This window comes from Nesoenas mayeri (genome assembly GCF_963082525.1).
Source record: "Nesoenas mayeri genome assembly, chromosome: 2".
Classification (NCBI taxonomy): Eukaryota; Metazoa; Chordata; class Aves; order Columbiformes; family Columbidae; genus Nesoenas; species Nesoenas mayeri.
The window spans coordinates 51,542,503-51,565,200 of record NC_137543.1 but is presented as its reverse complement, the minus strand read 5'-3'; the positions used below and the strand labels follow the sequence as shown (position 1 = coordinate 51,565,200).

Here is a 22,698-nt window from a genome sequence, read left to right as displayed (position 1 = left end):
GAAATGTTCTGGAGTCTCCATCCTTGGTGATAACTCAGACCCAACTGGACATAGCCCTGAGCAACTTGCTGTTATTGACATGGCTTTGAGCAGGGGTGCTGGAGTAGGCATCCTCCAGAAGTCCCTTCCAACTTCAGCTCTTCTGAGATTTTCATGAAAGGATTTAAGAGGGCCACGACAATAAGCGTGGTAGTTGAAATGAAACAAAACACAGGTGTTGAAAGGCAGAATGTTTTTGTTTATTTGTTTTGGAAGCTGGTTTTGTTTGTTTCTACCAGCTTTCTTATGACAGTTTGGGAAGAGGGGAAATAACTCTGCAACTGTGTTTTCTTGGGTATCTTAGCCTTGTGTTATTAAGATGAAGTTTGTGTGTGGCTTTGTCTGCTGTGTCTTCTCCCCGCTCACATGGTAGTGAGGACATGGTTAACTGCTTCCTGGAAGACTGAGAAGTACCAGAGGCTTTTAAATCAAGGAAATGTTTTAATCTCGTATTTGGAAAGGTGTTTTTCCAACATCTGCGATAGAGTACTTTTTTGTTCTTCTCAGTGTTTTAAAAACTTAAGATGTGAATGGTATGTTCGTGCCAACAGTCTCTTTACCAATTATGATAAGGTATGTTTTTTGTTTTTCTCTCTAATTTTGTCTAAACATACTGAATTAATGAATCCACGCTGTTGTTCTGTTAGTGTTGGAACTACAAACTTCTGTTAGACTAATACAAAATACAGAGGTGAAAAAGGAGTTGAAACAGTTGCATATTGGTTTAAACACACTAATATATTTGACACCTTACTAATAGAAATGTGGTCACAATGAAACGTAGCATTTAAGTTTGCATTGCAGAAAGGCACCTGATCGGTTTAGTAAGATGGGACTCACTTTTGACTCTTTGTCTTTGGACTTGTGAGTAAAAAGATGAAAGTCAGTGCTATGCTGGAAAAAAAAAAAAATTGAGTGAACTTAGACTTGAAATTTAAAGGGCACTTAGAAACCTTGTGAAACAAAACTGCACCTTCACACAACTGGTGAGTATAAAAATACTTGTGCATATTGAAAATTGGCTTAGTTTAGTTCTTGTCTCATGTTGCCTGCTTGTTGGTTCTAATTTCCACAGTTTCAGTCTTCTAGCAAGATGTTAGAAGTTAAACTTTCCTTGAATGCTGTCTCATTTGCAAATGAATAGCTGTGTTTTCACAAGCTCATTTGTGTTTTCTGGTAATTAGGACAGCTATTAAATAGTTGAATGGCTACTGCTGCACAGGAGCATATATTATCATTTACAGACTGGAAAGATAGGAGAGTTCTTTTGGTATAGCTAAAAGTTTGTAGTATTACTGTTACGGTAAATCTTTATAATGTACTGATCTTCTTAAAGATACTGCATAAAACTTCTAAGGAAAAAAACAAAACCCAAGTCTCTTTAGAGAAGCTTGCTTTTGCACTTACAAGTAGTACTGCTTTCCAAATGGCAAGCAAGCAAGTATCATTGTACCATAGACAGTAAGCAACAAATACAACATCTAGCTAAGATATTAATTCATTTGTGTATGATCTATAGTGTCTTAATCTGTATGTGACTTCAGGAGAGATCTAGGGAACTACAGATCAGTAAGCCTGACATCTGTACTAAGTAAATCAGGAAGATAACATAGATAAACATGATGTACTGAGGAAGAGTTAAGAGCCTACTGTCATGTTTTCCAAATTCACTGAAGGTTTTTTGAAGGCAAGCACATGAATAAGTAAGATCTGACAGAAAGAGTTTACTTCCATGTCCAATGGGCATTTGACAAAGGCCCCCACCAAAGAATTTTGAAGAAACTAAGCAGCCATAAGATAGGGGAAAAGGACTTTATGGGGTTAAATTAATGACAAATACAAAAAAGGTAGAGTTGGAGTAAATAGAGTAGAGAGTGGTCCTGGCTAACAATTCTCCAGGGTTAGGTTAATGGAAAGCGTTCAACTTAATAAAGGATACAAAAGAAAAGTGAGCTCACAGACTTTACTGATGGGTAGCAGATGCAAAGGGAGACCCTAGCTCTGCACAAACACTTGACATTGCTCAGCAACTGGACGGCAAAATAGCAGATGAAATTTCCCATAAATTGCTTCGTGTGGTGTATTTGGAGGTGGGGAGGAGGAAGCTTGCCTTTTAATCTAACAAAATGAGCTCAAAGCTGACAATTGCCACTTGAAATTGTTCGGAAAGAAAGGGAGAATAATGATTATACTGTAAAAAAAAAAAATTACGTAGTTCTGCCCTGCTCACCCATATCCCTGTCATTGTATCAAAAAGAGGTTTTAAGGAAGAGTAAATCCAAATTATGAAACAATATCTGTAAGAGGAGCAGCATGAATTCACTGTGGTAGAAAAGGTGACCAAAAAGTGGTGTGACAATCCTGTAATGTGTTCAGCAGCCAACGGGACATAAATAGAGAGTGTTTATTCACTGTCTTTTTTTAGTGCAGAGACACTAGGAGGTATATAATGAAACTAACAGCTGATGAATTGAAAACAGAAAAGAGGTGGTTCTCAACAGAACATGTAATTAAGCTATAGAATTTCTTGCCTCAGGAATTTAAGGAGACTAAACATTACATCAGTGCAGAGGGAAACTGCTGTTTCGTGGAAGATGAATCCTCAAAGGCAAATACCTATTCTTGTTCAGGAAATCCTGCTTCTGCAAGCTGTTGGGGGTTCAGGGAGTATTCTGGGGGAGTATTGCTATATATTTATTGTGTTCTTACATGCCTCACTTGTTATCTATTATTGGCTCCTGTTAGTGAGAAGGAATTTGAATGGACATGGACCTTTGGGTCTTGCTCAGTACAGCCATTCCTTTGTTGTAAAGCCTGCCCTTTATTTATTTATTTTCCCCTCTGTTACTTGTTTTTCAGAATTCCTTCTATCAGTAGCCCTCAAACTTTTGCCCAAAATGGGGTTCTGACCTGTTTAGGATCACTGGTTATATGTTCATTTCTTTGTGTGATCTCGTGCATGCTACCAAAATACAAAATCTCCGTGAAGCAAGGATTGTGTTCAGAGCAGGGATAGGAGTGCAGGTACAGGTCAGTCAATGGCTTAATTTCATGTTACTTCATCCTCTTACTGCTGCATAGTACTTTTTTTTTGGTCATGTAACGGATGCACTTCCAGCCACATCTCTGTTGTTTGCTCCTCGCTCAATAGAGGCCCTTCAGGGAAAGAGATGTTTTAAGAAAGAGGCAGTTTTGAGTGGATATTGATCAAACAAATGTCTGGTTTGGGCTGTCTGTAGACTGGTTATTTCTGCTGTCCCTTCAGACTCCTTTGTGGTGATTTTTGTATTGCACTTCCCTCACCCAAACATGCTAAGTACCTATATCTGTTTGTTGTATGTGGACAGCTTATTGATAAAAGTATACTTATTTGTGTCTGTAATTACTTGAAATAATCAAGGGACTTCTGTTCTTGTAAACGGAGAAGTAATATTAAGCAGACATTGTGCTGAAGAGAAATACTGCATTTGTAAAGAATCTCACTATTTGAAATAAGAGGCTGTTATTTTATATAGCTGCCCTGTTCCTTTTCATAATGTGACAGCTGTGAAAAGCACAGCAGATTTTTACTGTTTGGATTATTTTGTAGTATACTGTGTCAGTGATTTTTTTTTTTTAATCCTACACCTCAGCTTTCTGTAGAAACATTCTTAAAGTTTAAGCTGGGTTTAGGCAATTAGTAGACGTAGTAATGCATAACTGAAAATACACAGGGTATTTACAAAAAATTGACCCAATTTGAAATGTGTATTTTCAGTTATGCATCATTTTATGACGATAAGGGCTTCTGGATAGCTTTGTGTATGTGACTGCATTATTTTAAAATAATTCTTTCATACTCAATAGGTGTTAAGATTTTTAGAAAGATGTCGTATGTGTGAGGGGTTTATTTGAAACATGTGTCTATTTTTCCATGAACAGATATCTACCTCTTGTCCAAGGGGAAAATAGTGACTGCTAATGTTTACATAAAGACATAAGCTAATTCCAGATGCCAATTTAGGGCAGTGCTGCTTCTGACTTTCTTGAAAAAAAAACTTTTCTAGACTAATTTTTTAATTCAGTGATAGAAGACAACCATTAGGCTTGCTAGGCAGTGTAGACATGAGCACTAGCAACCAGGAGGCAGGGTGGTGAACAGCAGCTTTGGCTGCCTCTATATGAGCTAGTTCTGTAAGCTCCCTTTATAGTCAGTGGAGAGAAATAAGCACTTTCACTGCATGATTCATCTCACCCCCAGATGGATGTCTAAATTTGGAAGATGAATTCCACCTGAAGTCCATTACTGAATACAAATGTCATTAGTTTAAACTAGGGGATTATTTTAAAGGGCACTAGCTTGACTAGCATGGCAACTGAGTAGAAGTCTTTTGTTTTCTTCCATGAATTAGGTTTCAGAGATTTAAAATCAGCACTTTGTAGCCTGTTTTGCATTTTGTGTTGTTTGAAGGTGCTCTGCTTTTATGGCAGATTTGAAACTTAACAAGTAAGGTATATTCACAGAGCCTAATTTCTAAGCATCTAGCTCTTTGAGGCTATCTGACTAGTCTTAACTAGTCTTGATTAGTCTTAACTAATCAACTGGTTTGATTTTTAGGGTAGGGAATGATGACAGAGACTAGCATAAAGAGAAGAGCAGGTCATATAACACAACGTCTCTTCTGTTCTAAACTTTGTTAAATGCTAGGGATAAAAAAAAAAAAAATAGGTGTCATTAAAATCATCGCTCCTTTAAAGGAGCCTGTGTCTTTCCACTGGCTGTACAAGAAGCCTGTATAAGGTGATCCAGCCTTCAGATTTTCAGGACTAAAAGGTAGGCCGTGCAGATAACTTCCTTAATTTTTGTTCTGTTTGTCTGGCACAGACACTTGGAATGGCTGGTATCCTTTTAAAGTACTTTTCATGCTGTGCCATGCTTGCTCGCTCTGCCATGCTTGAAGACTCTTAATTTCCCCCCTTCCCCTTCTTTTTTCCTGTTTATAGGTCTTGATTCCTGTCAGCGGCAATCTCCTGTTCTTTTCTCTTTCTTTCCTTTTGGGAACTCTGCTTTTTGTGTCATAATTTGTGGCAAGTTTACCCTCTTGGTCACGCTGGTCAAGTCCTGCCATCCAACTCTATACCTGAATCAAAAGTAAGAAATTATTACAATCTCTTAGCTATTGTACCACTTCTATTTTTCTATCATATTAATTATACTTACGTTCAGTTGTATATCAAAGGCTGATGGAGCTCTGTCAGGTTTGTTAGGTGTTTTGATTTGTTTTTACATTGAAGTGGGCATTCTTTTATTTCATACATCAGCCTTAACATTCTAGAAAAGTAGTTGGGAATCAGAAAATAACTCTCAACAACATTTCAGGTTATGTATGTGTGTCATAGAAACCTATATCCTTCAAACATTTTCTTCCACCAGATACAAACATGGGAGGAAGAGGAGTTCCTCACTAGGAGCTTAGGGGAAATCATTGGTTGGAAATTTGGAACTGAAGGGTTATTGGGGTTCCTAACTGGGAGAACTGGATGCTGTACAGATATTGTGCTGGACTTCTTCCTTGTACTGACAAGGATTAAAACAGTTCTAAGCTCTCTATCAAAAATAGCAAAAGTCAGAAGTGACAACTGTGACACACTACGGGAAGATATGAGGACAGATGAAGCTCATCGCCAGCTCTTAAGACCAGCAGAGCATTTGTGAGATGGAAGTTGCCAGGTACTCCTAGAAAAAAATACCTTCCCTGCAAGAAGGGACATAAAAAAACCCCAGTTGTCTCTACCAGCTCAGAATGGCTGGATAATTCTCCCCCTCCCTGGCAGTTTAATGTGGGGTGTTGTAGGAGCAGGAAAGGCAAATCTGTCAGTTTGTATGATAAGGAGCAATCACTGAGCTCTCCTCTTGCGATCCGGTAGGACTTTGCTTGGCGACTATGTCCCTTCTTCATGTTGAGTTACAACCAGTGTTTTCTAGAAATATGAAGTGCTACTTACTCCTTCCATTATAGACTTTTCCAAGGAAGTTACTCCCTTCTGAGTTTTCCTTCTTTTCTTCTTACTGTAAAATTGGGCTTTAGTGCTATATTGTGCAGATCTGACCTGTCTTTAGACCAATCACCAGTGAATTATGCTATTCCTCTGGTGGCTGAAGGTACAGATTTTTACTTTTTCTAGTACTACTTGACCTCAGGGTTAATACTCTTAGTATTATTTTTTATGAATAGCAGGGGATTCTGGCAATGAGCAGTCCACAAATTGCTGCAAACAGTAAAACCTGCTTTTCAGCAGGTTCATATCATGTTTGGTCTAGAAGACAGTGTTTTAAAATATGCAAAATTGATTCTTAAAGCTAACCTGTGGGATGATAGTATTGCCTTACTTCCTGCTCAAAATATGACATTTAGAAGCATTAAGTTTATAAAACTGGTAAGGACTTAAAGAATTTTTGAGGTTTAGAAGATTTGAGGCTTAGCAAAGAAATCCCATTTCTGCTGGATGGGACATGCCTCTTAAATTTCTCTCACATACAGCTTCCTATTTAAGCTTATGAGAAATGCGAGTTTTTACGTATTTGTAAATCATTAGTTTAGATCAGTGTAAGAAGAACCAGACTGCTGAAATGAGTAAGAAAACTATGTAAAAGGACTTAAAATACCTCTCTCCCACTCTCCAAGAGTGAAATGGAACAAGGCTTTCTTCCCTTTCTCTTGTTTTATAGGAATATAATAAAATAGAATTATTTAAAATGCATGTATTTTTTTAGGTACCTATTTTAGCTCTTTTAAGCATGCTGCTTATTTTTGAAGGTGGCAGGTTCTGTCATTGCAATATTTCTGTCTCAGGCAGCATGAATTATTTTCATGTAGTGTTAATTTGTTGTTTCCTTCATTGTTACTCATAATTTAAATCCTTCAGGCCTGTGACCAAAATTTAAGTAACTCATGGAAGTGAAGTTTCTGAGGACTAAGTTGTTTTGACACGCATGCTTCTGCTGTATCCCTAATGTCTCCCCCCCACTCTTCAGTGTTTCTACTTTTAATATTTAATTAAAATTGAAATTGTCCTTCCTTCTGGCAATACTTTTGGAGTCAAAAGAGTATTGCTAAAAGCTCTGCTTACTGGTTAGAAACAAGAAAATTTGCTACTAAAGAGTAGTTATTTAGCCTGAAGAGAATCTTTGAATATACATTGTGTACTCCTGAAAACATGGTACCAGAGTGACTGAGAACAAAAAATGGCCAAGATGTTTTACTTACCTGTTTAGAAGAGCATTATCTGAACCCATCAATAAAAACTGAGGAATGTTTTCGGGCTGTAGTGCGTTTACCTACGTGAAATATGTCAAAACTATTTTCCGTTGTTACTATATTTGTTCTTCAGTTACTGATATTCTGGGGTTTTTTTAAAAAGAACTCTTGGCACTCCATTTGTTGCTCTACCATATCTTCACTCTCCTCTTCATATCCTTCTCTCATCTATTTCTGTTTCATTTTGTATCCTGCACAGCAGCTAACTCAGAGTTATCAGTTGTGTTCACTTCGCGTGTCTTTGGAGAGCAGTGACTGATAATGTGTTCTGTGTGCTGCCAGCCTGTTCACGCTTGGATTGTGTTGCCTGCATGGTAGAGTAATCCGAGATGGAAAATGCTAAATTAGAGGGAAGGCACATTGCCTAATATGGAAAACCTTTAAAAAAAAAATGAACAGAAAACTGATGTCATCTTTTATGTATCCTTAGAAGATATCTGAAGACATCAGCATTTTTTTTGAGCTGTATTTTGATGAACCTTCCCATCACAGGAGATGCTGAGATGGTTCCCCTTTGTTTCACTCCATCAAATAAGAATGCCCTCAGGAAAAGTTTGTCTTTTCTGTGACATCTTTTTCAGAAATGCTTTTATGTACTACGTTTAAAGCCCTTTCAACAGTTTTAAGTGGTAGAGGAAAAATCAGCAGAAGATGAGTCTAAAGGAAAACGAAAGAGAAATGAGAAGTGAACACTATGTGGTTTTCCATTACATGCCATCACTGCACATGTCACTAATTGCTAGTCAGGGGCTGGAAAGAGTTGAGTATTGTGCTTCCTTGGGCAAATAAAACAATAGGAGTGTGAGGGAAAGTAACATCTTGTTTTTGAAAGCAGAAAATTAAGATTTTTTGCTTGTTTTGTTTATCAGCAAGCTCACAAAATCACTAGCAAAATGTCCACATTCAGAACAGAAATTTTCTGTTGATGACAGAGGATACATGTACTTTGCAGGAGTCAGACCTGACTTAGGACAAGTGACTGCCACCTACAAATAAGCCAGTTCTTCCTCCAAAGATGAGAAGAAAGTGGGTACTTTCCTTCTGCAATGTGCTTGCTGAGGTGCAGCAGCAATATCTTTCTCCTGCAGAAGCAGATGAGCGCGGAAGGTAGAGCTGCCACATGGCTGAGCTCCATGCACATTGTAAAACATAGTCCCAGGTGCTCGTGGGGCAGATGTTGAACAGGATGATGGAGTGTTGGACCTAAGTGTGGGAAGCCCTGGGTAGGGTCACAGTGAGACTCCACTCTACTGTGTCCTGTTGTCTCAGTTTTCAGATGTGTGATAGATTTTTTATTATTATTATTATTTCCAAATTTATCTCACAGCTACGTGATTGGAGTAATCCAGATTACTTGAGAGTCTGTGTCAGTTAAATACAACTAAATATAATATCAGACTTCTAGCAAGAAGGATGTTGGCTGTGCTTTCAGGATACAGGAATTTCTGTGCTAGAGCAGTACTCAAAAAAAAAAAAAAAAACCCCAAACCTGAGAATCATAAGGGACAGAGACTGCTGCCAAAAGAAATACTAAATTCTCAGATTGGGCCCTTGTGAACCTTATGAAGTTAAACAAGGCCAACTGCAAGGTCCTGCAACTGGATTGGGGCAATCCCCAATATCAGTACAGACTGGAGGATGAATGTATGGGGAGCATACATTCTTGTGAGACTCCATCTGGAGTGTTGCATCCAGTTCTAGAGCCCACAGCACAAGACAGACATGGATCTGTTAGAGTGGGTCCAGAGAAGGCCACAGAAATGATCAGAGGGCTGGAACAGCTCTGCTGTGAGGACAGGCTGAGAGTTGGGGTTCAGCCCGGAGAAGAGAAGGCTCTGGGGAGACTGTATTTCAGCCTTTCATACATAAGAAAGATGGAGGGAGACTTTTTACCAGGATTTGTAGCAACAGGACAAGGGGTAACAGTTTTAAACTGAAGAGGGTAGATTTAGGATGGCTATAAGGAAGAAATTTTTTACAATGAGGGTGGTGAGACCCTGGGACAAGCTGCCTGGAGAAGTTGTGGGTACCCCATCCCTGAAAGTGTTCAAGATCAGCTTGGATGGGGCTTTGAGCAACCTGATCTAGTGAAAGATGTCCCTGCGCATTGCAGGGGGGGTGGACTAAATTATCTCTGAAGATTCCTTCCAACGTAAACCATTTTGTGATGCTACGAAAGAGGACATATTCCTTACCTGAAGTACTATGTCTGTTCCCGGTCATCCCTGAAACAACTGAGCGAACTTGTAGAAAATGAGGTGACTGGAGTGACTGGAAAGTCACTAGACTGAAGTCTACTGGGTCTCCATCATTCTTGCCAAGGAGAGTGTTAAAAAGAGCCATGATCTACATGGTTAGGTAGGGAAACATAAACAGGGTGGCGTAACAAGATTGCAGGCTAGAGGTTGGCATTAAATTCAGATGGGACATGAGACATGTACTTTCAGTGGTTATGGTGTTTAAAATTTAGGGCTTGTCCAATGTGGGTCAGCTTTTCATAACACATCACTTTGAAACTGAATGAATTTAATCACGTGTGTACCTTCAAAAATACTCAATAAAAAAAAAAGATAAATTAATTTAGGGCAGCCCTTTGACCTCCTATTGTGTACGATGCCTGACAAGCTAATTAACGTAATTTCTCCCAGTCTTCTTGTGGATGAATACCATTATATGTGTCACTATAGACAGCAATATAACAGCAGTAATGATAGCTATTAGGGTAATAATTCTTGTTTAGTTAAAATGTCATCCAGCTCTTCCCTTTTAATAAGGGTATTATTTAGCAGGTGTCATCTTTTTTTTTAATTATTTTGAATTTCTTTACAATTTAATTGCACTTTTCACTTATGTTTTTTTATGTACAAAGAAAAACATAGGGTATTGAATCATGAAGAACAGTGTACATGTGTAGTTGTAATTGTTCATACATACTTTTACTTTTTGTTTTAGTCAAAAGGTTGACATTTTCCAGCTGGCTTCTTGAAATTCCTGCTGCTCAGCAAAGAGCTAATTGCTGATGGAGATCTGGGTATATGGCCCTTGAATAAATGAATGGCAACATTTTGTCAGTAATTGGATTTAAATACTTTAATTACTGATTTTTGTTAACGTGCTAATCATGTCAGTTATATTTGGATAAAGTAGCTTGAGAATAAAAGGGAATTTATTTTCAACCTAGGGTGGCATTTGGCAAACAGTAGCTGGGAAAATTCATCTCTACAAAGCAGGTGTGTGCAAATGTAAAAGAAGTGTGTCAAACACGCACCAAATAATTAAGTCTAAGTTTCATGGGATTCCTTAGCAATGTTCTTGTACTATAATTTGGATGGATATAGCAGTCATTTATTACAGGGTCTTTTTTTTGGTTCATCTTTTAAGTTGCTGTGACTATTCCTTTCCTTCATATTCCTAAGTTGACTAAATGAAGTTGCAGCTGGATTCTTTTTAGTATTTAATTCCTTTGTTATCGTAAAATGTAGTTGCCACTTCAGCTGTATGCCCAGCTGAGAAGAAGAAAAATACTATAGATTCATAAGAATTTCAGTATATCTGAATTTCTGTGAGCATGCAAATCTTGTAGTCCATTTTTTCACCTGTAGTTCATAGTTGAACTTCAAAAGCAATTACTTTGTAAATTTTCATAGATTGTTTGTTTGGTTTTTTTTCAGAACAAAAATGCTGTAAATTGTTCTTCTACCATGTAAGGTTTACTTCATTTTTTTCCTGTAACATGCATGTGCCTTGGGAAGGTGGATTTCATGCTCCTTGCTGTGAGATCCAGAGACCATAGTTTTAGTTTACTGTAGTAAACAATATCTAAAAGTTGCTTTTTAAATAACTTCTGTGGGCATCTCTTTTGGAAATAATATACTTAAATGGAATGGTTGGAAACTGAATGTATTAAAATATTCTGTGATATCAGGCATGCTTTTTGTTGTTTTCCAAATAGGATTCAATGAAAACAAAATCTTTCCATTTGTAAATTGGTTCCTAAATCCTGTCTGAAATGGGCGAGATGGCTTTGACAGAGTATGACATACATCTTACTATAATCTGAAACAATCTTTTGGCCAGACTTCTTGAATATATCAGACTTCTAGTTTTTAAGATAGTTGTAATTATTCCCAAATTAATAAAAATAGCTATTACACTGGAAAAAAAAAATCATTTTCTGCTTGCATTTATTTATTGACTCTGTACTTAAACGTTCAAGACAATGGAGCAGCAGTAATGTTGTCTAGACAACATATTGGTTGTTTTGTCTGTGGTATCATCTGTTGTCAGAGAAAATGTCTCTGTGTGGTAAAGGTTTTGCAGTTGTATAGCTAGACGTTGTAACTCTAAATTTTAATAACATTCTCGTGTATATGTATAATGTATTTCAGCACATAAAATTGCTTTTGCATTTCTGTTATTTTAGTTAATCTCTCCCTTGTGATCCTGCCTGCTGGAATAAAGAAAACTAATCCGTCGGTGTTGTGTACCCATTTTGCATCATCTGCCTTAGGTTTGTCGGCAGGTTTTTTGTTGGGTGTACAAAAAGCACAAATTCCTTTTTGCTCTTCTGGATGTGAACAATATACTGACTTCACTGGAAATTCAGAACAGATTCTGAAAACAAACTTTCTTAAAACAGAAGTTCCGTTTAGCAATTGGTATTTTTTTTACATGAACTTTAAACTTTTGAATTTGAGAAGTATTTTCTCTGCTGTGCTGTGGAAGTTAGAAGCATCTCCCTCTGGCTGTCAGTCAGGTACCCCCAGCTTGGTTCTGTACCTACTGCAGGTGGGTTTGGAGGGTTGGCTGGTTTTTTGTTTGTGGTGGTTTTTTGTAAGGGTGGTGGTGTTGGTGTTGTTTTTTCCACCCAGCAACTGGAACACAGCAAGGCTGGTGATAGAACTGTGCTCTTCAGATGCTTGAACAGCTTTGGCAAGGAAGCCTTGGTCAGGTGTATCAGACCAAAAGTCAGGGCGCTACGGTCACACTTGGAAGATCTGAGTCCAGGCCTTGGCTGTGACACAAACCTCCTGTGGGTTTTTGGAAGCCTTGTCTAGAGCAGAAAGTTATGATGTTTAAATCTATTGTTATAGTAGTATCTATTATTATTTTCTTGGATATGATGATTCTGAGTTAAACCAAACAGCATAAAACAATACAAGTAAAGACATTCCTGAATACAAATCCTGTGCAGATGTTGCATCAACATAACTACATTAATTTAAATTCACAAGGCAGGTCATACCTGCAGGAATTTTCTCACATAGCTGGGTCCTTAGTCTCCATCTGAGTGTGGACTTTCTGAGCTGCAGGCTGGTACAGGTTGGAGCAGTCTGTGCTCATCCTGCTGCTCTCACCTTCCAAGGCATCTCCAGCTGGTTACTCATTCTATAAAGAGACAACCTTATTTGTTGTCAGAGGCCATGCCCAGGCCCATGGTGAAGGAATTGCTCCTGGTTAGAGTCAAAGTCCACTATTGAAGACAGTGTACTGAACTGGATCTTCTTTGATTAGAAAAGGCTTTAAAATGATAGTAGGCTTGCTTTCTTCCACCTCTAGTCTGTATTTTCTCACCACTCACTGGTCTGATTGGAAAATCTACCTTTTCTTGCTATGTTTGCATACAACATCTGGTCAAAGGAAACCTGTGCTATCTTAGATAGTGTAGGTGAAACTCCATCATAAATAAACACAGTTTTATGAGTGTGTATTTTGCAGAGCCAGCCACACATCATCCATGTAATTTTCTCCAACATACTCCTGCAGCCTTTGCCCTTTTTTAAAATTGAAAGGCTACCTTTATAGATTCAGCTGTTCAAATACACAGTGAGTAGGAGGAGATACTACATGGTTAGTCCTGATAAAAGGAGGATGTGACTGGGAGGGAAAACTGAAGAGTGGCTTGTATCTCTCCTGACTTTGCCTCACTGATAATCCTTAATTCCACGTTATTTATCAGAACTTGTTCTTGCAGTGCTTATTTTTTCCTTCAGCTTTGTAACCTGACTTCCAGTGGTTGTCCTGTGGGGGGGCCTGATGTGGATTGGGATGAGGGTTGTACCACCTGTTGGGGCAGCTCCATTTTCAACCTGTTAGTTCCAACAAAGCTAATAGGTGTTTAATTTTCCAGGTAGTGTTTTGGGATCTGGTATTCTTTCAGAGCACTGATGTTCTAGTGATCTTGTCAGCCAGGTAACTAATTAGCTCCTGCAGTAGAAGGATCAGTCTCAATCGTTAATTTAATGCAATTTTTAGATCTGATTTCTTTAAAAAGCATGAGCTAGAGCAGAAATATGTAATATTTGCAACAGCTTTTAACTCTGAAATACAGATTGTCCAACTAGATAAGGAATTTTATACTAATTGAGGTTTTTTTTCTCTTTGTGCAGCATCCTCTGTTTGCTACAGTGGATTAACTAGTTGTAGCTTTATTAGCAAACAAACCGGTATTTGTTCTGTGCCTATGAAATCAAATGCATTACCACAGAAGATCCAGATTTTTTCCTTGAATATGTTTGCATGGTCATGTTGAAAGCAGGATTTTGTCTGCAGAAACAGGAGGATCAAACATTTCAGATTGTATTAGTCGGTGTTGAAGAGGATGTTTCTTTACTTTTAAATACATTTTTGGTGCATGGGCAACTTCAGGTCTAATAGTGCTGGTTTATGGTTATTTTGCTGGGTAGAACTGCACAAAGATGTCTGGTAAACATTGAAAATCTAGTAACCTAAATCCTTGCTTCAGTATCTTTGTTCATCTTCCTTTATCTTCACTTTTTGCTCCTTGTTAGATGGTAAATTACAAGGTTATGTCATTTGCACTTTAAATGTATAATGATGCATACTCTCTAAGGTCTCATTGCATTAATGTTATTACTAATTATACAACTGAATCTAGTAGAACATCATTCTTCATAATGCCATGGGTTATTCATGGTAAAGTAAGCAAACTTTTGAATTTATGACAGCTTATAAAAGAGAAACTATATCACAAGATAGAAACTGCATAATTTTTTAAAACTGCATATACTCGGCAAAGAACACAGGGCAAATCTTTTGTTTATTTTCCCTTACAAACATGGCAGTTTGCTTTGTAGATGAGAAAGCCCACCCTTATTTTCATACCATGACCTGTTAACGATGGACTGAATCAGGTGGATGTTATAGTATTGGCCAAAGCAGTTGTTGACCTCTTCTCTGGTTGCCTTTGTTCCTTTCAGTCTATGTGACTTGTAATGAATGAGTTTTCAATACCACAAACTGAAACCACCTGTTTGGTGGATGCTCTGCCTTGATGGCTTGTGTACGAAAAGCCAGTGCAGGTTGTGTGTCTCCAGTGACACAGGGAACCTGCTCAGTGCTAGTTTGAGCGAACAGTCAGCTGTCAGCTAATGGGTCCATTAGTGACCTTTCTGCAGAGTATCCTGTCTTTGCCATTGCATGAATTTTTAATAACTTTGAATCATTACTTTAGTTGAAAGTTGAGAGGACCTTTTTGTAAGATATTTGTTTCACATTTGAGAAGTGAAGGCACTTCTTGACAGAAACTTTGGGTTATTTTGCTAGCACTGAGAAGTGAAGGTAGAGTGGCAGTGGAAATCTTCAGTGTTTTGTCTTTTTATTAGCAATTTGTGAACCTCAAATGAAATTCTTATGTAGCATGGGAGGTGGTTTATTTAGTTTGTTTTGGGTTTAGACAGGAGGATATTTGCAGTCTTGCTTTATCCTGGGAAGAGATTTGGCTTGCTTGTTCTTCTAACTTGACTCTTTCTTCATAGTGAAAAATGACTTATGTGCTCTTTTTGGCTGTATGAACAATTTCAGTAATCAAAAGGAATGGAAAAAAGAAATCTTGTAACTTACCCTTCCCCTTAGTGATTTTCTTTTTGCCTTACCTCTTGCATTTAGTTCTTGTATAGTTTTAGTACCTGGTTTAGTCTAGAGGTCAAAAAGAGAACACCACTCTTCATCAGGGGTGTCAAACCCATTTTCACCGATGGCCATGTCAGCCTCACAGTTGCTGTCAAAGGACCGGATGTATAAATGGACTGTATGTCGAGGAGTTAGAGCATCTTTCAATTTGTGGCGCATCAGAACAGCCCTGTGTGGCTGTTTATCATGATCAAGTCTCCAGAAGGCACTTAGGGATGTGCTAGATCATAACAGAACTGCAAGATTAGAAGAATACCACCAGCTCTCCCCAAGAGGAAACTCCTCATTTTACTTGTGTTTGGGAGGTTTGTTTGTTGGGGTTTTTATTTGTTTGTTTTGATTTTGTGGGGGTGGGTTGGTTGGTTCTTGGGGAGTGGGGTTTTTTTGTTTGTTTTTCTGGTGTAAATTTTGTTATCAGATTCATTACAGCAAGTGCAGAAAAATATGAGGCTCTCCCAGCTCTTGGTGTTCAGAGTTTCAGAGGCTAATATGTTGCCCTCAAAATCTTGATGCTGATGTGTAGAGTATTGGGAGAAAAAATAATATAGAGTTTAGAGACATTCATTTGTAGACTACTTTTCTCTGGGGCAGCTAGCTGGAACAGCTTGTCAGTTTAATTCCCTGATCTAAAATCACCTCTTTCAAAGAAAACTCTAGCATCTTCCTTGGTGCCAGTAGGAGACCTTTCTTGAAGGACTCCTGAGAACCTTGTGTCCCACAGAACCAATGAGTAGGTAACTGCTGTAACCATCAACTGGAAAGAGCAAAGACTCACTGGACGAACAAGTAGTTCCCCTTTGATATCTACCTCTCCGGGGTGGACGGGTGAGGCTGCAGACACCCTGGGGGAAGCATTTGTCAGTATCCATGGATATGATGGCTCTTGAGGAAAAACTCATTTTTCTTGGGCTAGTAGGTCATCCTTTTGAAAGGAAAGGAGAAAAAAAAGACTTTGCTGGCCACACTTGTCAATTGTTGTTTGACAAAGCTTTCCTCATGATCCAGCACTTTGCTACAAAATGGAGTTGGGAAGATAAGAGGGCAGCAATGACTTTCTTGGAGCAATCTTGTTTCACAGAGGGGTTATTAAGGGTCCTCTCTCATTGTCTGAGCTGTTTGTAGAGTATTGAACCACAAAGAACTGTTGCCCTTTGTATGACTTCTCCAAAAAGCCCAAGTCAAATTAGGCATCACTAAAATCTCATATGACGACGGCTTCCTGGAGTACTCTAATTCTTCTATTGATTTCTGTGGGCATCCTGCTAACCTTCAGTTCTCCTTCCAGTGATCATTTTAGCTTCTGTTTCTTCTTGAAAACATTCTAACATAGGATTGTTTTAATCTAGAAAGCAGAACAAGATATATGTGCTTTTAGTCCATGCCTTTCTGGACATAGTTGTCTGATAGACCTCCAGCAAGCTGACTCCCAACCCACCCATCAAGCATGTGAGCACTCTAGTCAGAACCAACAGGAGAGTATTCGTTTCAAAGAAAGAACAAGTTGCTTAAGTTACTCGACTAGTTTGCTTCAGGCACCTAAAATAATGATTCAACTAATATAAATGGATCTGTGGTTTGTGAATAACCTGCCTTGGGCCAGCATTCGTTGGATAGGTGGACTTCTGTAGAGCAAACAGGAACTTCTCATCTGTATCTATTTCTAAAAAGAGTTCAGTGCTTTAGAAGGAGAGATGTGAATTTTATGACAGAAATATATTCCTTCATAATTTTTTGCTGGTCAGACAAATTGTGATAAAAATAGTTGTAAAGTTATTTCAGTCACATACATTTTTGATAACAAATGCATTACCAAAATAATCAAATCCAACACTGCATACCAGTTGCTTAAGGATTTTTTTTTCTTTATCTGGTAATTTATTAGAAGACTAAACCATAGAAAGTCATTGGGTTTTTACGCCCTGAGGCCAGGCAATCGTTTTTCCCTTCCCTGCCAGTCAGTCTTGGCTTATGTCATCTTCTCTCCCCTCATTCCTCTAATTCCTCCTTATAAATGCATACACAGTATTTTATAGTAATTTCCACCTATGTTTTGACCTCTGAAAGCTAATGAGTTTGCTTCCTTAATTTTAATTTGTAGGTATGCAGTTATAAAAGTAGAGCTTTTAAAAATTTTGTCTGTATATTTCGGAATGTTTTTCTCTTTGAAGTACTGATTGAATCTGTGTTGCTAATCTCTTTAACCCCTGAAAGAAGATTATGTTAACAGCGAAGTGGCTGGGGAGGGGAGAAGCAAGGGAGAGGCCAACCCTGTTTCTCTCAAAGGAATTCAGGCCTTCAATAAGGGCTTTTCTTTGCAGCTCTCCAGTATACTGATAGTAGCTTCTTGCTGCTAACCACAGCTTAAGTAGGTGAGCACATACGGGTAATAGCAGTTTAAATTGCAATACAGGGTAGTGTTGACACCAGCCATTTGGTCAAATCAGCAATACTGTGGACAGAATCCAGCAGTTTTACCTGAATTGGTAAATTGTTTTCTAATTTTTTTAATCTTGAAGTCTTATCAGCCTGTTACAAGTTAAGCAAATTCCAGAAGTAAGGGAGGAAAAATATTTGTGATGAGCACTTAATCATACAAATGTCCATACATTTCCCTTTTAATCTACATTATTAATGTAAGTAGTGTGTTGGATGATCTTAAAGGTCTCTTCCAACCAAAATGATTCTATGACTTTTAAGTTGTGTGTCATGCTTAACTTTCAAAAAAAGACATGGAGTCAGCGCTACTAGCAAACACATTGTGGCAAAGAGGATTGGATTTGTATTCTGTGCAAGCAGACAACTTCGATTGCAGTTTTTTAAAGAGAATCAAAGAAATAGGCCTAAAAGTAAGGCAAGAATTCACACTATGCAGACTCATGGTGGAAAAAAAAAATGGTTCAAATTACAGTGTCTAATGCAGAGGGTGTGACTGGATGTTTGACTTGTATCATGAATTAATAACTGACTTTTCTACTGTGGATTGTAAGGCTTCTTTTGTAAGGTATATAAGACACATTGTGTTCTTCATGCATATATTTGTGTCTTGCTCTGTTAACATTTCTTCACAATTAATAGGCTGGCAATAATTATCAGAAGTAAAAAAAAAATACGGATAAAGTATGCTTCTGTGGTGATTCATTATTCTGTATAAAACTCAGACAAGATTTGTAAAAACACAGGGTTTTTTACTTTGCTGCTTGGTTTTGTACCAGTAATTGCATTTTATTACAGCATTAGGGGCTGAATTGACAGGATGAATATTATTAATCTTATGAGCAGTACATTTTGTATGCTGTTCACCAGTTACAGACCACCTTCTTTCCAGGAATTCTATTTTACAGTTCTTGAGAAGATTACAGTATCTTTAATATTGTAGTGCTTAGTTACACTGGGGAAATTAGTTTCTCTCAGTGTGACTACAGTAAAGCAGTATTTATTTAGTAAGATTTACTTTGTTGCATATTTCTGTGTGTAATAGTTAACAAGGTAAGAGAGAATTGAAAAGGGAAAAATATAGTTACATGTACAATGGGAAACAGTTTGCCTAAGTGTTAGTTAAACTCCATGAAACTGTCGTAGCTATCAAAAGAGGTATTTGTAATGCTTTCAGACTGCTATTGGTTTGGGGTTTTTTTAACCGATTCATTAGAAAATGTGAAGCAGTTGATTCTGTATTTTTGTGGAGGTTTCTACTATTGAAGTTAAAAATTTAAGTGTTTTTTTTTTTTCTCAAGCATATAGGAATTGTCATGTCAGAGTATTGCTGCATCTATTAGGGTGGTGCAAAAGTAATTGCAGTTTTGGACCGTGAATTTTAAATCATTATAACTATGCTCAAACACATCTTTATCAATCAACATAAGAACCATTACAATCAACATGTTTTTGCCAATGAGAAGTAAGTTTGTGTATTCCTGTAGCTTGAAAATCTGTGCTTCAGGATTCAACGAGCTCTTGGAAAGCATTTTCTGCATGCTGCTGGTTGTGGAAGCGTTTTCCCTGCAAAAAGTTGTCAAGATCCTTGAAGAAGAAGCGGCAGTTGGTTGACAAGACAAGAGGTCAGGTGCATGTGGCAGATGAGGCAAAACTTCGTAGCCCAATTCGTTCGACTTCTGAAGCATTGGTTGTTCGATGTGCGGTTGGGCATTGTAATGGAGAAGAATCAGGCCCTTTCTGTTGACTAGCACCAGCTGCAGGCGTTGCAGTTTTTGGTGCATCTCATCAATCTGTGGAGCAGACTACTAAGATGGAATGGTTTTACCCGGATTCAGAAAGCTGTAATGGATTAGACGGGCAGCAGACCACCAAACAGTGACTGTGACCTTTTTTCAGTGCAAGTTTGGCTTTGGAAAGTGCTTTGGAGCTTCTTCTCATCCAACCACTGAGCTGGTTGTCGCCGTTTGTTGTATAAAATCCACTTTTCATCGCACGTCACAATCTGATTGAGAAATGGTTCGTTGTTGTTGGCGTAGAATAAGAGAAGTTGACACTTCAAAATGTTGATTTTTTTTATTTTTGGCCAGCTGATGAGGCACCCACTTAGTGAGCTTTTTCACCTTTCCAATTTGCTTCAACTGCTGAACGACTGTAAAATGGTCAACATTGAGTTCTTGGGCAACTTCTCATGTCACTATAAGAGGATCGGCTTTGAAGATTGCTCTCCATTTGTCATTGTCAGCTTCTGATGGCCACCACCACGCTCCTCATCTCCAAGGCTCTTGTCTCCTTTGCAAAACTTCTTGACCCACCACTGCACTTTACATTCATCAGCAGTTCCTGGGCCAAATGTGCTGTTGGTGTTGTGACTTGTCTCCACTGCTTTACAGCCCATTTTGAACTCTAATAGGAAAATAATTCAAATTTGCTTTTTGTCTGACATAATTTCCATGATCTAAAATAAATATAAAATAAACAGCAAGTAATAAGTCAGTAGCAAAAAAGCATAAAGTGAGAAAAGTGCATTAAAATGATGTGTAACGTAATCACGTTTATTTAAGAATGTGTTCCAATATCAAACGGCAAATTTCAACAATTGAAAAACCACAATTACTTTTGCACCAACCTAATAATAAGATACTTCTGTTTTCTTCCTGATTTGTTTTCCCAGCTGGCTAAGCCAGAAAATGCCTGCTCTCAGCTGTCATCACCTGATAAATGGCAGGTGGTGACTTCTTAAGACACAGTCATTTTAATCGTTGGCGACAGGTCTCCTTTCCAATTGCCTCCATCAGCAGGTAATAGATATCCCCGCAGTAAACAGCTCTGGTTCATTCTGCTGGTGGCAATCTTGGGCTGTCAGGGCTATAAATTGTCACCTGTTGGGTGCAGTTCACTTTCTAAACTACTACGGATGGTATAACTATTCTTCTAGATATTTTTTTCTAATTCTGGTTAGACTCTAGAGCATAACCCTATCCTGTGGCCATGAATATACCAGGTTTGTATGTGAATTGTATTTTGGGGACTGCCAATGGGTGAAAACTTCTCTTTAAAGACATAAGTTGTAATACCGCCAGCAGGTCAGCACCTATTGCACAGATGCTTAAAAAAAGAAAGCAGGAACGCCTTACTGGCTTTCTTCATGTAATTGCTTTGGATTTGCTGCTTCTAATTGCCTTGGGATTTGTCACCTATGTTTCCCGTTCCACCCTGATGTATAAGTCTTGAGTGTCTCTTCATCTGTTACCTGACTCCCTTTTTTTTTTAATTTTTTTTCTGTTTTACCATTTACAGTGCACCAAGGAACTGGGGTGAAGAATAATCTAAATGCGCTGTTAATATGTGTTGTTGTAAAGGAAAATAATTATGTCCTCACTAGTCTAGGAATGACTTAAAATTTTATTCCAGAACATTTTTCATCAGAGTTTATAAACTGCACATAGGAGCAATTCCTGGGGGTTGTTTTAGGTTTTTTTAAACTGGTAATAGATGAGCATTTTCAGTAGCTTTTTGGGAATCTTCTGTGTTAACTATCTAAAGACACAACATAGACATGAACTTATTTTTTCCTCTCATTTTCACAGAAGCAACTATGGGGTGCATTAAAAGCAAAGAAGATAAAGGTCCAGCCATGAAATACAGAACTGATAATACTCCAGAACCCGTTATTTCCCACGTCAGCCATTACGGATCAGACTCCAGCCAAGCAACACAATCGCCGTCAATAAAGGGATCAGCAGTTAATTTTAATAGTCATTCCATGACTCCTTTTGGAGGGCCCTCAGGAATGACACCCTTTGGAGGAGCATCATCTTCATTTTCAGCTGTGCCAAGTCCATATCCTAGTACATTAACAGGTGAGTGTTACATAAAATGATGCTGTTATTGTGATTGCTGTTGTTATCATTATTATTATTATTACTGCCTGATAGTCATATTTGAAAAAATATTATGGCTCCTTACCACACGGAAATAAGTTGCAAATTTAAAATAAATTGCTTTGCTGCTCAGGTAATAATTCAGCCCATATTCGCTAGTGACTGGGCCTTAAGGGATGGGTGTTTGGTGTTTTTGTTTGTTTGGGGTGGGTTTTTTTAGGATCATAGCACAGAGGAATTTAAGACTCATTAAAGGCAGCAATGGAAATAGTTGATAAAATAGTGTTAGCAGTTCTAAGGTGTTGAAGGGATCCACGTGAGATAATGGCTTTAAACTTTTGGCGGGAGATGCAAAGTGAAAACCACTTCAAGTTCAGGAAATTCGTATTTTAAACTGATTTTCAGACTTTCTTGATTAGCTGTAAGTTACTTACATTAATGCAACTTTGAATCTGTTCATTTACTAAGCTGAATAGGATATGTAGTATATTCTGTGTACTATATGAACAATATGTGTGAAACAGAAGAGCAGAATTCTCATTGCTGGAGGTCATATTCAAACCTAAGTTGAAATATAAAAATAGAATTTACAAAGTGCAGAGACTCTCTTGTCTGAGAAATAAAGTCTCTGAAGATACATGCATTTAAGGCAATAAGCACATTTGATGTTATAAAGTCACCTTTTTATCAAAATCTTAAAACTTCATCACAAAAAACATTGATTTTTGTGGCTAATTTCAGTATTTTTGCTGCATATTTTTGAGAGGAAGCCATAATTTATTCTTTTTCCAAGAGAGAAAAGAAAGAGTAATTTATTTAGAAGCTTTTCGCAGACACTTTACAAAACAAGATAAATAATTCCTTATTAGTCCATTTCTAGTGTTCCCACAAACCTCTAATTTTAGCACAATTGCAGTGCTTAAATGTTTTCTTTGTTACAGTGGCATTTAAAGTCTTTTAAACACAAGAAATTGGAGATCCATGAAAACTCACTGTGGCCTTGACATTAAGCAATTCAGGAAACCAAATATGAATTGTCAGGTAATGACCACCTCATATTCCCTTTTTGGGAATTAATTAAAAACCAGAGAACTAAAACGAGCATCTGTCCT

The 22,698-nt window shown here is 37.9% G+C and overlaps 1 protein-coding gene across 1 annotated transcript in view; it reads left to right on the top strand.

Annotated features, from left to right (window-relative positions):
* YES1 (YES proto-oncogene 1, Src family tyrosine kinase) overlaps positions 1-22,698 on the top strand; it is a 50,187-nt gene that overhangs the window by 12,609 nt on the left and 14,880 nt on the right. The window contains exon 2 of the mRNA XM_080339798.1: positions 21,293-21,565. Within this exon, the coding sequence (XP_080195924.1) occupies positions 21,301-21,565 (265 nt within the window). The 5' untranslated portion in view covers positions 21,293-21,300. The remainder of the gene's footprint in view (positions 1-21,292; positions 21,566-22,698) is intronic.